Below are 17178 nucleotides of genomic sequence, written 5' to 3'. Positions count from 1 at the left end.
AATACATTACCCCCCCCCCTCCTTAATGTGCAAATATATAGCCCAAATTATATATTTACATCAATTCGATCGCTTTATCTTGTCAGGATAAGCTGAAATAAACCAACGAAAAAAAGGTTCTATAATGCGTCAATGAATGAACAACTTGAGCGGTAGGGCATTTATCATACAAGTTCTAACACTGGATATATAATCCTGTTTTTCCTTATTGCTAGCACTAATGCAATTTATCGTACTAATCTTCTCTTTCTTGTTATAAAAAGGAATCATACAAGAAAATCTATGGTAAATTATTGTACCAACCTGAAAATCATTTTCTCAAGCTTTTCCTCGTCCTCTCTCTCATTCAAACAGATTATAAAATATCCTATTTTCCTTGGTGGGCTTGAAAATGTTTGAATTATGCTAATTAAAGTTCCATAATTTAAAAGGTTAGATAGATTTTACATTTTTCCTCCGTGACAGATGATTACCCGCTTCTTAGTTGTAATTACTCAGGGCGTCGTAAATATGTAAACGAAATTTAACAGCTGAAGATTTTACTTTGCAATTAGAGACCCTAGAAGTCTGAGAACTTCTGGTTTGAAAAAGAAAGAGAACCCCTTTTTCAGGGTTTTAACCCTTCTCCCAAATTTTTCTACTCATAAAAACATATAAAATGCATATAAACATTTTTTGCATTTTATTAAGTTTTTCTGACCCCCCCCCCGAACTAATGTCCTGTATATACCCTTCCTGACTACTATCACGATTTTCGATTGTATCTTTATGACTTCCCTTCAAACAAGTGGACTAAACGAAGATTACATAGATCATCTTATCACAATCGACAAATTTTTCAAAATAAATAGTTTTTTTAAGTGATGGTTAAGGCAAAACTAAAATTAAATAAAATTAAAATTTTCAATTTAATTTTTAGCCTATGATAATCTTTATATTTATTCATGTAATTTAATATTGATAAATTGAAAATTGTAATTTTAATAATTTAGTTTTTACAAAACATGACACAATCGTTAAATGAACCAAATTACAAATCAATGTAGTAGGCTATGATAAAATCTACATAAAGTAACAAGAGCTAAGAACTCATATGGCACTTGTGACGAGGTCGGAAGAGCCAAGAGCTCATATGGTATGAGCTCTAGCAAAATCCTAAGAATCAATAAATTGCTTTAAGAGGAAAATCAGAGGCTTAATGCCGGTCAGGATTTAAAATAAGAGCTCTGAGTGAAGAGGTCCTTCTAAATATCAAAATTCGTTAAGATCTGATCACCAACTCGTAAGTTATAAATACCTCAAATTTTCTGATTTTTCCTCTCCTTTCATCCCCCCAGATGGTCGAATCGGAGAAAACAACTTGATCAAGTCAATTTGTGCAGCTGCCTGACACGCCTACCAATTTTCATCGTCCTAGCACGTCCAGAAGCACCAAACTCGCCAAAGCACTGAACCCCACCACCTAAGTCCCCCAAGGAGCGGATCCAGTCTGGTTACGTTAATCACATATCTACTACATTTATGAGGGTATTCCGGGATTTCCGGTTTCCCCCTCCAACTTCCCCCAATGTCAAAAGATCAGGTCGGGATTTGAAATAAGAGCATTGAGACACGAGTTCCTACTAAATATTAAATTCTATTTAGATCCGGTCACCCGTTCTTAAGTTAAATTACCTCTATTTTTCAAATTTTTCCAAACTAACAAACCTCAGCTCCCCCAAAGAGAACGGATCCGTGCCAATTATGTCAATCTCGTATCTATAACTTGTGCTTATTTTCCCCATCAAGTTTCATTCCGATCTCTCCACTCTAAGCGTTTTCCAAGATTTCTTCCCCCCCCCCCCAACCCTCTATGTCCCCAGATCCGATTCGAATTAAAAATGAAGCATCTGTGACATAAGATTCTTCTATATATTAAGTTTCAATAAGACCCGATCACATATTCGTAAGATACCTCGATTTCCACGTTATCTAAAAATTATGGTTTCCCCTTCCAGCTCCCTTCAATGTCACCGGATCTGTTCGGGATTTCAAATTGAAGTTCTAAAGCACAAGATCCTTCTAGATATCAAATTTCATTAAGATTTGATCACCCGTTCGGAAGAGAGCGGATCCGGTCTGGTTATGTCAGTCACCTATCTTGGACTTGTGCTTATTCTTTCCACCTAGTTTCATCCTGATCTCTCCGCTTTAAGCGTTTTCAAAAATTTCCACCACCCCCCACCCCAAATGACACTGGATCCGATCGGGATTTAAAATAAGAGATCTGAGTTTCGAGGTCCTTCTAAAAATTAAATTTCATTTAGATACGATAACTCTTTCGTAAATTAAAAATACCTCATTTTTTCTAGTTTTTAGAATTAAACCCTCCCCCCCCCAACTCACACAAAGAGAGCGGATCCGTTCCGGTTATTTTAATCGCATATCTAATACTTGTGCTTATTTTTCCCATCAAGTTTCATCCCGATCCCTCCAGTCTAAGCTTTTTCCAAGATTTTAGCCCCCCCCCCTCCCAATTTCCAAAAATAATGTTTCATAAAGATCCGATCACTCCTTCGTAAGTTAAAAGTACCTTGTTTTCTAATTTTCAGAATTAACCCTCCTCCTCCGAAGAGAGCAGATCCGTTCCGGTTATGTGAATCACGTATCTAGGACTTATGATAATTTTTACCATCAAGTTTCATCCCGATCCCTCCACTATAAGCGTTTTCCAAGATTTTAGGTTCCTTCTCCATCCCAAAATCCCCCCAATGTCACGGGATCCAATCGGGATTCAAAATAAGAGCTCTGGCACGATATCGTTCCAAACATGAAATTTCATTAAGATCCGATCACTCCTTCATAAGTTAAAAATACCTCTTTTCTAATTTTGAGAAATAAACCTCAACCCCCCCCAACTTCCCCAAAGAGAGCGGATCTGTTCTGATTATGTCAATCACGTATCTAGGACTTGTACTTATTTTTCCCACCAAGTTTCGTCCCGATCCCTCAACTATAAGCGTTTTACAAGTTTTTACGCCCTCCCTAAATTCCCCCCAATGTCACCAGATCCAGTTGAGATTCAAAATAAGAGCTCTTAGACACGATATCCTACCAAAATTTAAATTTCATTAAGATCACATCACTCCTTCGTAATTTAAAGATACCTCATTTTTAATATTTTTCAGAATTAACCCTTCCCCCCCAGCTCTCCCAAACAGAGATGATTTGTTCCGGTTATGTCAATCACGCATCTAGGACTTGTATGTATTTTTCCCACCAAGTTTCGTCCCGATCCCTCCACTATAATTGTTTTCCAAGATTTTAGCCCCCCCCCCCCAATGTCGCCAGATCCAGTCGGGATTCAAAATAAGAGCTCTTAGACACGATATCCTTCCAAACTTCAAATTTCATTAAGACCCGATTACTCCTTCGTAAGTTAAAAATACCTCTTTTTTCTAATTTCTCAGAATTAACCCTCTCCCCCCCCCAACTCTCCAAACAGAGCAAACCCGTTCCGGTTATGTCAATTAAGTGTCTAGAACTTCTGCTTATTTTTCTCACCAAGTTTCATCCTGATTCCTCCACTCTAAGCGTTTTCCAAGATTTTAGGTTCCCCCTCCAACTCCCCCCAAAGTAACCGGATCTGGTCAGGATTTAAAATAAGAGCTCTGAGACACGTTATTAATCCAAAATTCAAATTTCATTAAGATTCCATCACCCGTTCGTAAGTTAAAAATACTTCATTTTTTCTATTTTTTCCAAATTAACTGGTCCACCACTCCCCCCCCCCCATATGGTCAAATAGGGAAAACGATGTAGATGTCACTGGCTAATCATGTTCAAACTCCATTATAAAGTCGTTAATAAAAACTTACCCATAATGCCAGAACTGAATAGAAAACTATAATACTATACTAAAAGAGTTTCACCCCATCTCTTCTTTTGCATTCAATCCACATAGTTTTTCAGGAAGCGTCAGGAGCACTTCAATTTCAATGGCAAGTTTCTGTCGTTGCTGACATATACGAGAATATTTTTATTATTATCTGATGTATTTTATCTGAATATTATCTGATACTATGTATGAGAACATTTTTGTTGAGTAAGCATGAGTGAGAGTAAGCTAAGTAATTTCACTGAACCCTTCGGTAAAAGTTGGCTACAAGATGAAACCACTCGGCTTGACTGGCTGAAAGATTGTTTTAACCGACAAAGCAAATTATCAATCCAAAGGCCTGAAGATACAGGAGATGCCAGAGCAGCTGGATTCCTCTCAGCTGTAGAGGACTTCTCCCTTCTGATGTCACTTTCATGAGCGACTTCATTTTCGTCCTTATGACATCCTACCGTTCATAATAGTGGTGTACTAACTGTATTATATGTAGTTGCAAAGAAACGTTCAAAGCAAGTGTTGCACACTTAGTCTGTAGAGACAGGAGAAAATGTAACAATGTTGGAGTTCAGAAAAAGCTACAGGTCCGACAATTCCCTGAGGCTTTATCTTCCCGAAGACGAAAATCCTTGATAAGTTGTTTTGAGAAAAGGCTGCTCCGAAGAGGTTGGATGAACTCTTCTAACTTTGTGGCTTGTTGAACTTGTGAAGGTACATCAAAACAAAAGTATCAACGTTTGATCTTTCTTCAGTGTCACTCCCATCAACTCCAGCCGCTCGTTATTTAAGTGTACTGATCGTTCAAGTGTTCAATGAGAGAAAGATTGAAATCATGGCTCCAGCTTGACTTTGATCAGCGAATGTGTATTCATAAGACACCTCAGGTTTGTTAAGAGCCATTTTTGAGGAAGCTGAACCCAAAAATATAACAGCATGGGGCCACAGAACGGGAATGTTGCCGTTCAATAGATATATTTTCAGGGAACAGTTTGCTCCCCAGACCAGACCTGAGACATTAGCCAAAACGACCAGACCTTAGCCTCTTGAGACATTAGCCAAAACGAGTTCCTCTTTGTTCAAATAAGTTTAAAACATAAAAGTAAAGATTGACTGGACTCCTGAAGCGGGAATACAATACCCAGTAGCACAATACAGTGCAGCTGCAGAAGTGAAGAAAAAAAAATCAAGACAAAAAGAAGGCAACTCCCTTCCCCCTTCTCCATAAAATAATGCCAGCAAGAACTGAACAGTACGTAAGTAGAAAACTTGCAGTTTGTTCCAAGTTACACCATTTCTCTCGTTGTATACGTTGCAGGAACGTATACAATTTTTTTTTTTTTTTTTTTTATCAAAATCAAAATTTGTTTCCTTCCCTATGAATGTCTAACTGTTCAAAAATGCCGGTCATCATTATCACCAAAACAAGACAAGCCGTTGTCAATTCTCCTCTATTCCTCATGGCTTATAAATCAATACCTTTCGAATTCAAGCAACCAATTTGCCAGCAAACACATCCCCTTGCAAGGGGACATATCCAGAAATTCATTAGAAACAGGAAAACTATTAATGGAAGTGAACATCAAAAGACAAGACAAAGGAGAAAAGAGACACGACAAATCTGGGAGAAAAAAGAGAATAAACATAAAGAGAATAACTAAACATAGCTGTTTTTACTCCATATTTTGTGAATTAATGAACATTAAACAAATAGAGTAAGGTTACCCTTTTGCGACAACTAGCAACGGTTCTAGTTCTCACAAACTGGGAGTATACAAATATTATAAATGCAATGATTTTCAGTCAATTAAGTACCTTAATTGGAGTCTAGAAGCATGAAATAACAGAAATTTAATGTAAGATGGCAGCACACCTCCCCCCATACACAAGCCTAGAACCACCACTGGGGACAATACCCAGTCAATTTAATTCTTCTTTAAAACACTCACTGATGCATCAGCATATCTTTTAGTTTTTTATTGCTGCAAATCTACCTTCCTCAGGGTACCAAGTCCATATCCTGTACTTTTGTTTGGTTGTGGGGGGGGTACTTTAGTTTCAGGACTGGGGGTTATACAATACAACTTTGAAAATGCATCAAGAATAAGTTTATATCCTCCTGGAACCTTACGTCCAACCCGTTGTATAATACATTATAGATTTATCTCGTCCTTTCCGTTGCCTACGCGAGCTCTAAAATGGTATATTCTGAAAGAGCGCAACTTGAAAAACATCTGTATTTTTCAGATTTATGCATATTTACACATATATGAGACTTATGCATATTTAAAATATCTAGTCAAACTTTAAATAACTAAACAAAACAGTAGTTTTTTTCATGAAATCACATTCTCGTGAATCATTCACTAATCAGCAGTTTGTTAGAAAATAGTCGTTTTCAGGGGTTTTCAGAAAATCAATAGCAACAACTGATAGATAAGCCGCTATCAAACATTTCATGGTAACGAACTCTAAGAAAGGAGCGATGCGGTCCAATAGTTACCGAAACTCTGAGAAACACTTTTGATAACAGCAGATACATAAAAAACCTCAATTTGGTGCTTATTCTAAATATGTAAAATTCACTTGATTTTTTGGAGTACCTTTAAAGAGCTTTTTACTCTAACTAAACGGGATTTGTGATTCAGGAGTCATTCTTGAAAAATTGGGACAAAATTCGAACTTTAGCACAAAGAGCTATGTATTGACGAGGGGGCACCCCTCCTCTAACCTATAACTTCTGTTCGTTTTAAGCTTTAATGTTGCTCCTTACTTTCGGTTGAAAAAGATTTTTTTTTTATTAAAATGCCCGTATTTTCGCATTATTCCTCATTAGTCTAACCGATAGCACTTAGCCTTTGAACAATATAAGAACTGAAATTGTTTGTCAGGTGGTTGTTTTTTTTTTTTTTTTTTTTTTTTTTTCAGGCCAAAGTTTCGCGAATGAGAACAAAACTGTAACCAATTGTAAAACGCAGAAATTGCTAAAATTCACACGGAAGGCAGACTTAAGTTTCGGGACTCTGGATATTTCATAACATAAACTATACCTGACATTCATAAACCTCGAGAAAGTGTTTGATTTCGCCCATCAGGGCACACTCTTGAAGGACAGCTATAACAGTTAAAACAATCCGGACACCAATTATGGAAATAGTCCAGAAATGTGGCACAGATGAAAGACTACCCAAATCCAAGTAGCAAAGGGGGGGGGGAAACAAACACATAAAACACCAAACATACCTGAGGGAACTATTATATCCAAAGAACTCCACTGTGAGTAGGTCATGGACCAAGTTCTTTGAAGGCATCTGATGTGTCTTTGTAATAGCCTGGGTGCCTCCACAGGCACAGGTGTTCTAGGGAATAAGACAATGCCTATGGATTTAACCAGTAACAGAAAATTCTACCCTCTATACATGCCAGATCCAGCACAGGTTAAGTGACCTCAGAGTCGCATAGCCATGACCAAATTCTCCTTCCTACCAAAGTTGATAGAGATCTAGGGCCTCTTTCTGTAAATAAGCTTATAACAGATATATTGTCCACCCCTACTTACCCTACGCGTAGAGAGCAGTACCCTCTATCTTGCTTCTCATTAGGCTTAGTTGGGATCAGAAACTTTTCTAGAACATATTCTAACCACAGCAATTCACTGTCACCCTCCTCCCCTTCTTTCTCTACAAAATAAGGTACGACCATGGTATCTTTTATCAAGTTCTACAGAGTTCCGGCAATATATTCAGTTAAATTGTCCTGGTGATAAACTATACGAGCTTTTTCCTTATAAGGGTTAAATTTTGTACACAAACCACAAAGGTAAAAGGTACAAATAGCAATGACTTTCCCCCAAGATTTATTGAAATCCGACAACTCATTTTGGTAAAGATCCGGATTACAAGAATTAGTTCCCAAAGAAATAATTCTATGCTTTTCAAGCCAAAACTGTGTGATCCCTGAGAAGCTTGTCGTGGCTAAAACAAATTCATTTAAATTACTCTTTTTTCGCTTCTCCCTATGCAAAAAAATGATTTTAGAGGAAATTCAGTAAACTTAAAAGTGATATTTTCTTCTCTGTATCATAATTCCAGCATCAGAAAAATGTTGGGATTTTTTTGGCCCAACAGCTGATCATGGCGAAAAAGATCTATGAAAGTAGTAGTGTTACTCTGCAACACGAATAAGAAGTTTTCTTCTTTGTTAGTGTGATCTTATGTGTGATCAACTCTTAATTGGCTTTTCAAGATTAGACATGAAAACTAGTTGCAGATCTTTAAATTAATACATAAAGAGACAATATTCAAGGGGGAACACCATAGGAATTCCTCAATATTATTCCATGCTCTTATGTTGAAAATTCGGATCTTTTTTTTTTTTTTTTTTTTTACTCCTTGGACTTGTTCGTCATTGTGTTCTGTTCTGACCCAGATTTGATTACATTTGCTATTTTTTCATTTAAGGACCCTGAAGATAATGTTAAACACAGAAGAAGTAAATACATAAATCGCAATAAACAAGAATGGCTCAGGATATAGTAATCATATAGCCGTTGCAAGAATAAACTTGCCAAATTTAAGAATGCCTTGAAGAGTGACCGTGATAGAAGCTTTGTCGGATAGAAGAGGGATGCCCTCAGATAGTTAAACCCTTTAATTAGCTTGTTGTATATTGGTAATACCAGCAGCCATTGACTTAATACAATGATAAAATAACATATATTCATATATAAAATACAACTAGGTAATGCATAACCAGAACCCTGGCCCATAAAATACCACACTGGTAGGAAAACAAGACAGGACATTTCCATCACAGTATCTTGGTAAATTGGAGAAATCTTGTCCAAAGACCTTGTCTGTGCGATCCTCCTCTATATTAGGTCTCGGTTTCTAAAATACCTTTTGATGCGAGTTTCCATTCCCAAAATCGAACAAACGAAAATAGCTCTTGGAAGAAATCATGTCTGATGCCATTATGACCTTGGACACTGATAGAAACATCATATGAGGTGCAACAGCATTGGTCCATTATAAAAACACAATAAAAGACAAAATACAATCATAAATAGACATCATGGTCCATCATAAAAAGAAAATAATATGATCCTTAATTTAAACTGATTCATGTCAGTCAACTCTTCTATGAAGTCTCAGTTTTTAAAAGACCTTTCCCGTAAATAAACAAACAAACCTCTTGGAAAAACTCGTCCATGATGCCATCTTCTTCTTCATCATCTGGGGCATCTTCTTCTTCAGACTCAGTCTAAGAAAAGAAAGAGTCATTAAAGTTCAATACAATTAATGATAGCCATAGACCAAGAATAGACGACTGAAAGGTTTTATTAGACACTAGGAAGATAAACAGATGTAACTTTTGGTGGTTGTCCCATCCCTCTTGGGTGAATGTTGAAAGCACAAAGAATATTGCTAGTTAGGCCATACTACCCGATGAATCCCTGCACACAAGAAGGGACAGGGGTGGGGTCAAATCCTGGAACATTTTAACTTAAACCGAAACATTAAATACCCAAAATATGAATGATTCCACAATCCGTTACTTCTTATGCTGAAGTTTATCCTGTGCTATGCTAAAAACTTACTAGAATACAAAAAAATAACCCTTAAGTAATTGCTATTTTTTATATAAATACTGTATTGCCTATAAAACATTTGAAATTAAAGTTACGCTTTCAGAATTGCTGAAATTGGTACATGCATAAAGAAAAATTTGGCCTCATTGCCGTACGAATCTCCAAATCATTGCAAAAATATGAAAACTGAAACTCATTTTTTTTTAATTTTATTAATCAAAAGTTAAATATTAGTATTAAGAATGAATCTAGCAACCCATAACCAACGTTTAGTGCAATATATGTTGATCCTAACCATTATACTTTCAGGAGAAAAAAAAAACTATTTTCCAATTCAAGAAAATAATTACAGAAAGACGTGGTTTTTAATTAGACAAAATATGGATCTTAATTGGTAGGAATTCACTAATGTAAATCACCAGGCACTTAGAAAAAGAGACATGCTTTTAAGTTCCATTCTGTGTAGCAATTTATCGACATCATTTCATCAGTGTCTGAAGCATCAGCAAAACTGATAGCTACTGTCTATTGAACAAATATTGCCAAACTCCCATTCTGGTAATTTTTAGTTATATCATGCACACACAAAAAACCGTCGACACGTCAAAATTAATATTCACAAAATTATAATATATACAATTAACAACAATAATTGTCACATGCATACGAAAATAAGTCGACAAGTATACACAAAATTTTAATATATACAAATTAACAACAATAATCTTGATTAAAAAGTCGACCCAGCATTAAACAACTTAATAAACGAGGGCACAAAACTAAGCTCATAACGAGCATGTGCCACAGTCACAGGTTGAAGTTTCAGTACAGGCTCTACAACGGCCAAGATTGGCCTTACCGTGCCGGTCGATGTTCGGGCGGGAGGATATTTCGGTTAATAGGGCTGGACAGGATTTTATTGCCAAAGGATAGGGCGAGTTTTAAACGACGAGATTGAAGAGTTTGAAGTTGAAACTGATTAAAGAGGGATATGTACGGTACTTTTGGGTCTTTAGAGATTACTAGGATGGGACTGCATTGCACCCTCTCAACCCAGTCCGACTGTTCCCTAGTCATGCCGAAATGCCATACAGGGCAACAGTATCCAAGTGTGGAACGAATACAAGAAAAATAGATGCGTAGGAGGTGCGGTGCAGGGATTCCATGGTGAGCCAACAACTTCAGAGACCTGATGGCCAAATTAGCTTTTTTAACATGATATCAAAATGTTTGTTCTACTTCAGATCCGAAGTGATATGAAGCCATGCTGTAACAAAACTTTTATACACTTTGCTAAAAATGGGTGTCATGGTGATTGGTCGGACACCCGAATAATCATTGGGCATAACCTTTTTTGGTATTGGTGTAATGAACCCATTTTTCCAAATTCATGGATACTCACCTGTTTTCGTCACCTGGTTAAAAAGAAGTTTTAGGGGACCACTAAGATAATCTGAAAATGACTTGATGAGATCGACGGGAATATCTACAGGGGTAATGCTTGTTTATTTAATTTAAAGAACATCTGGGACTCTGATATTTAAGGAAAATCAAAAGACTCAGGAGTGGTGGCTAATTCCACGCTCAGCAAAGGCAGGAGGGATTACACAATGCTACTCAGATGTTTACTAAGGGAGTTGGCTGTTACGACATCTTCTTCATCAATGCCAAAATCGACTCCTTTTTCCACGTTGCCTGTCATCCTTTTCATTCAGTTGTACCACTGGCTTGGTTTGGACTCGAACAGATAATTAACTTAACGTTCTACATATTTGTTCGCCTGTTTTCGAGTGAATTTTCTTGGTTTGTTTTTCAACCTGTTGGCTTGTTGGGTATTACCATGACGGAAAAGCCATCTCTTTTCCATTACCATTTTCTTAACTTCTTGTGTAATACATGGTCGATCTGACGAGAAACGTTTTGTTGACTTCTTAGGAAAATAGGCCTTGTAATTTTGAAGTAAAGTTTCTTGGAAAATAGTAGCTTTTCATTGCTACTTTTAGCATCTTGAAATTTTTCCCATTTCTCGCAGCTTAACCATTGGCCAAAAGTCAGCAGTTCCTCATCTGTGATTAGTCGCCTGATAGTTACGGTTGTAGTGTAATCGATTTTAATGGAACTAGTGGGGTTAAGTTCAAGAGAAAAGTGGTAACTTCCTCCAATCAGAGCCCTGGTTGTAGGTATGTTGTAAAATTCGTGCATATTTGTGGAAATTCGGTCAAGGGGGGTGCAACCTATGGTTGTGGGAAAATCGACGAGCTGCTTCAGGCCGATTCTGGCGCCAGGTGATGAAGCTTTAATTCGTTGCCATCGCCCATCATGAAAATTCCGCATGATGCGTATTTGCCCAAAACAAAATCTGAACTGAGTTGTAGATTTTCTACGAATGCTTGGCGGTATTCACTCTTCAGACCCGGCGAGTAATAATACACGTAGAGGGCAATACCAGTGAACTTCCGGGGGAGACGTCGTGGTTTTAAATGACCCACATTATTTCGTCGTACTCAGTTAAAAAAGGGACATCAAGTCTAGCTGATTTTAAAATTTCATGGGCATAAATAACAACTCTGCCACCTTTTTTTCCCAGAGGGTGGTCATCAGGTCGCATTTTTGTAAATTCATCAAAACTACCAATTTTCAGAAATTCTGGATCTTCTCAATGAACTTCAGAATCCTTTAGGACAGATGCCTTTGTTGCCTGATCTAGACTTTTTCACTCGGCCACTTTATCAAAATTTTAACTTGCGTAAATAGCCTAAACCTAGGGAAGGAAAAAACATCAGAATTATAATACTTTACTTTAATGGTGTTTGATGTTCTCGTCGCAGGTCTTCGTAAGAATATGTTGTTTCCCTGGTGGGTGGAACTGTCATCAGGATTACCCACACCAACAAGGGGCTCAAATTTATTCAGTGTTGGAATTGCGGTTGAAACGAAAGAAATTGTGCCCTTACTATTGGGGGCTGCAAGGGTAGACAGAAAAGGGGAGGTACTGGGATTTGAAACACTGTCGGGGGGCTCGGGGACATTATCTTTTGTGGGGGATAGAAAAGTTGATGTTGCTGATGTAGTGGATCCGGGAAAAACATTCCAACCGACCGAAAAGGCGCTGATGTACGGGAGGGATTGTTGGTAAGGGGGCCACGCAGGTCCGCGAGAGGTGTAATCGCGAATTCGTAACCCCCGTCCAGTTAAGATTTTTTATGTCGGGTTTGGATTCAGAAAAGCACTTTCATTTCGATTTGTATAACTGGAGCTACGTCTTTTTGATTTACCATAATACACATGCGCGAAAACACATTCTTTGTCAGTACATGATAAAATACAACATAAATCAACGTGGTCAAAATTACACTCATTATTACTGCAGTTTTCGAAATAAAACACGGACATATATGCAAAAAAAAACACTTTTTTCTGTGCCTACAGAAACCACTTTCATTAAAATATCGACATACCTTGTTGAATTTGGGAGTTTCTTTCACAAAAAACTGCCTATAATATTACGTCCTTTACTGGTTAAGGGCTTACGCTTAACTTTTTGTTGAACTATTTTCTCAAAAACAATTAGCGGTTCATCTTCAGTCGGTTGAATGTTACAAAACTTATTCTCACCAATTAACCTTACGTCAGCGAATTTAACACTTCCCTGAATCTCGTCATTGAGGATCATTCTCACACTGCATGCACTTTTTACGTCATTTAATGAGTTACAAATCTGACTGCTCGGGGCTAGTATAGAATTATTCATTTCAGAGCAAAACGGAGACGAGCGCAATTGTCACCTGGTAAATACCCATAAAAAGAGGGGGGGGGGTATGTTTGAGCTTGAGAGTTCTGCGGCGTTAAGCTTTCAGGGACTATTTCCTTGGTCAAAAAGATCATCAAAACTTGTTTAGAAAAAAGAAGGAGGTTAGGGGCTCAGAAAGGAACAACAAAAGCTATTTTTTCAATGATCAATTTGAAACTTATCACTGTAAATCCTTGGGCCAAAGGGACTATTGTACCAAACTATGTTCTAATGATTAGTCCCCTCTAACAAACGGGGCTCAAAAAAAAGGCTGAATTTTTTCGACCGGCCTGAAACATATACGAATCCTTGAGCAAGGAGGACCCCAATAAAAAAGGGAAGTAAAAAAAAATATTGCTTTCCTTAAAAACAAAGCCTAGAAAAAAGTCTAGAAAGAGGCCTATCTTAGAGACTTGGGAGAGGGCTCATTCGATTGAAAATTCAAATGTCCTTTTTAAAGATCAACAACTACAAGAGGGCAATAGGCCTCTCTCTATGTTCCTCTTCTGCTAAAGGATCTGCTTTTCTGTTAAAGGATCATATCCTTTAACGCATATGATATTAAATCAAAATTTGAAGTATATTAAGTTTACCTCTATGATTAATATTACTCCCACAGCCCCTGTTTTAACATGTATATTACCCTTCTATGATAACTCAACCCCCAAAATGACAGAGAAAGAATAGAAATAAAATAAAAACGTAAAATAAATACTAACGAATGTCTATGTCACATATGCTGCCTATATTTTTGAATACCAGAAGAATGATCCATAATTCCTTCCTATCTTCATTATTTTTAATAGTCACAATTTCTATGTGGCTGAAAAAAATGGCTCCATATTAAATAAAAGGTAAAAACTTACATTTGAAAAGAGCAAACTCCTAGCAAAAAAAGACTCATATAAAGCTGTTTCAGGAATGGTAACTATTATTTCCTTTTTTCGCAAATATGGCTTTTTTGTTTTGTAAAAGTTGTTTTTCTGTTTGGGAAGAAAGAAACCTAAAAGTAGTTTTAATTGTTTAAAATATTAAGCGAGAGATTTTCAGCCCCCTTGCTTAAATTGAAAAAGGCTCGATAATGTTTAGATCAAGTCTCAATGCATGACATGAACACCACGGTGAGTTCTGTCTTCATTCATAAACTGTCAGCTGATAATTGCATTATTACAGCAGTGACTAACTCGTTTGTAGATCTATCATCGTGAGATGATGAGGGTAATTTTAGGGATTGTGTAGTTTTCTGCCATTTTGAGCCAAAAAATCAATTTTTGACCAAAAGGGTCAAACTGCCAGGCAATTCAAATTCTAAGATATCCAATCAATCTGTAATGACCTAAAAATTCTTTAACTAGATTATTTTTTGCTTGGCTAGAAGGAAATCTCAAAATTACGGAGAGAAGTTTAATGGTTCATGCAAAAGCTATGGCCTCTTATAAGTTTGTCCTAACAGCTTCATTGTAAAGTGTCATATGGCACAATCTGGAGTGGAAAGCCCGGGAAGCATTATAATGATACTATTATAACATCCATGGTTAAAAATCCTTAACAGGCGTTTTCAGTACACTCTCTCCAAGCCCCCTTAATAATCCAAACTAAAAAGCACATTAAAAAATACCAAATAAAAAAAATGTTTCGTATTTTTATTTTTCATGAAGATAATTTAATTTCATATTAAAAATTCTAAAAGATACTGGTGACAATATACCCATTGGATGCTAAAAAGCCATTGTTTTGTAACCAAGATTTTTTGGTTCGGTTTTGTGTTTTCAGTAAAACACTAGTCAGAAAATTCCTTGAGAAGCCTGCAGAAACTAAAAGACAAATTGATTAGTCTCTCATTGACCATGCTATTGACAACCTTTAGTGTTCAACTGTAATCCTATAATAAAAAAAAAATTCTAGCAAGCTCAGTTTTCAGTGCAGCACTAGTTTTAAAAATTCTGCAGATGTTGGAAAATCCCACTAACTTGTGTATTTGTTTGTTTGTTTTAAGTTTCAACTTTGCTCTTTACTTTTCAGTATGAAATATTTTTCAAATTAATTTTTGCTCATTTCTATGTTTTTAACATTCACAAAATGAGAAAGATTTTTAAGATCCTTGCAAAAAGATCTTTGTTTGATTTAGGCAATAAAATCAATAAGATTCTTCCTATTGAAATGCGGCGTTAGATATATGTTCTACTTCTTTCCTTCCTTAAACTTTATCATTAGATATATGAAACTTAGTCAGATAACTAGAGTCCAAGGGGTATGTTGTCAAAATTATCTTTGAGAATTTGCGAACATAGAATTAAATTATTTTCATAAAAAATGAAAATAGCTAAACAGTTTTTTTTTATGTGTGTTTAATGGTTAAAAGTATTTTTAACCATGGATGTTATAATGGAATCCTTATAATGCTTCACTGCCATACAACTGAGACATGATTCAAACATTATAGACCTTTTTTTCAATATAAGGGAGGGAGCTGAAAATCTCCTGCTTAGCATTTTAAACAATTAAAAATTGGTGGCCATCTTAGAACTTACATTTAGATAAGATAATATCTATTTTCAAAAGACTATCACAAGCTCTATAGAGCCGAATTCACTTTATATGCCAGTAAAAGCCAAGAAAAAAAATTCAAATCAGTACATTCAGTCGAACACTTAAAATTAAAACGAAATTAAAAAAGCAAAATCATCAAAGATTAAGGGCAAATCAGTAAACTTAACAATTAAATTACAAAAACATTGCAGTAAATAAAAAAATAAAAAACGGCAATAGAGGAAAGGGGGAATTTGGCAAGTACATAATCACGGATTATTATTAAGGTATTCCAGAATAAAGTGGATAAAACTTTTACGAAACCTCTCTGTAACAGCATGGATCAGAGAGTAAGTTGGGATTGCCAAGGAGGCTGACCGGGGGAGTAGGAGTCTAATGGGATTGTGAAAATCAGGGAGTAAGTCCTCAGTACGGGGAATGGAAATGACTGTTTTAGCGAAAAGGAGGCAAATTTTTTCCCTCCTTTCTTTTAAGGTGGTAATGCGTGCAGCTTTAAGGAGAAAGGAGTATGGAATTTTGCCTTCTTTTTAAATGATCCTGAGCAAACCTATTGGGTTTATGGACATGATTTCCTAACGTGTTAACTCTCTTTTGCCAAAAATCAGTGTTTTGTGGCATAAATTGCCACTTTCAGCAGCACTTTCAGCAGTACTTAAAAGTTATTTTCTTTGTCGTTCAAGGTAGGGTTAGGGGTATTTCAGCCATGGCATTTTCAATTGTGCACTTTCATTTTTGATTACGCCATTTTTAGGCGTTTCAGGCTCTTTTTGAAAATATCATAAATTTAAATGTGCAATAAAACTTTACTATTAATATCAATCAATGTACGTTTAGGTTTCTTTCTTCCCAAACAGAAAAAGAAGTTTTGCAAAATAGAAGAGCTATATTTGTAAAAAAAAACTGAAATAACAGTAAACCTTCCTTAATCAGCTTTAAATGAGTCTCTTTTTTTGCTCTTTTCAAATGCAATTTTTCACCATTTATACAATGTGGATCTGTTTCAAGCACAGAGAAATTGTGATTATTAAAAATAATGAAGAAAAGAAGGAATTATGGAATATTCTACTGCATTCGAAAATATAGGCAGCATATGTGGCATAGAACATTCTTTAGTACTTATTTTACGTTTTTTTTTTTTTTTTTATTTCTATTCTTTCTTTGTCATTTCGGGGGTTGAATTATCATAGAATGATAAGATACGGGTTAAAACAGGGGCTGTGGGAGTAATATCAATCACAGAGGTAAACTTAAAAGACCTCAAACTTTGATTTGATATATGCATTAAAGGAGGGCTGGAGAATGGATAGCTCATTGCCTTCCAGTAGCTATTGGTCTTTAAAACGGACACTGAAACTTTCAATCAAATGAACCCCCTCT

At 36.3% G+C, this 17178-nt stretch overlaps 1 protein-coding gene across 1 annotated transcript in view; it reads right to left on the bottom strand.

The window, feature by feature from the left end:
• LOC136042364 (syntaxin-like) overlaps nt 1-17178 on the bottom strand; it is a 51213-nt gene that overhangs the window by 24155 nt on the left and 9880 nt on the right. Inside the window, exon 2 of the mRNA XM_065727332.1 lies at nt 9062-9133. Within this exon, the coding sequence (XP_065583404.1) occupies nt 9062-9133 (72 nt within the window). The remainder of the gene's footprint in view (nt 1-9061; nt 9134-17178) is intronic.

Source organism: Artemia franciscana, unplaced genomic scaffold (genome assembly GCF_032884065.1).
Source record: "Artemia franciscana unplaced genomic scaffold, ASM3288406v1 Scaffold_1174, whole genome shotgun sequence".
Classification (NCBI taxonomy): Eukaryota; Metazoa; Arthropoda; class Branchiopoda; order Anostraca; family Artemiidae; genus Artemia; species Artemia franciscana.
Note: the sequence above shows the minus strand (reverse complement) of the source record. Positions and strands in the feature narration are given on the sequence as shown.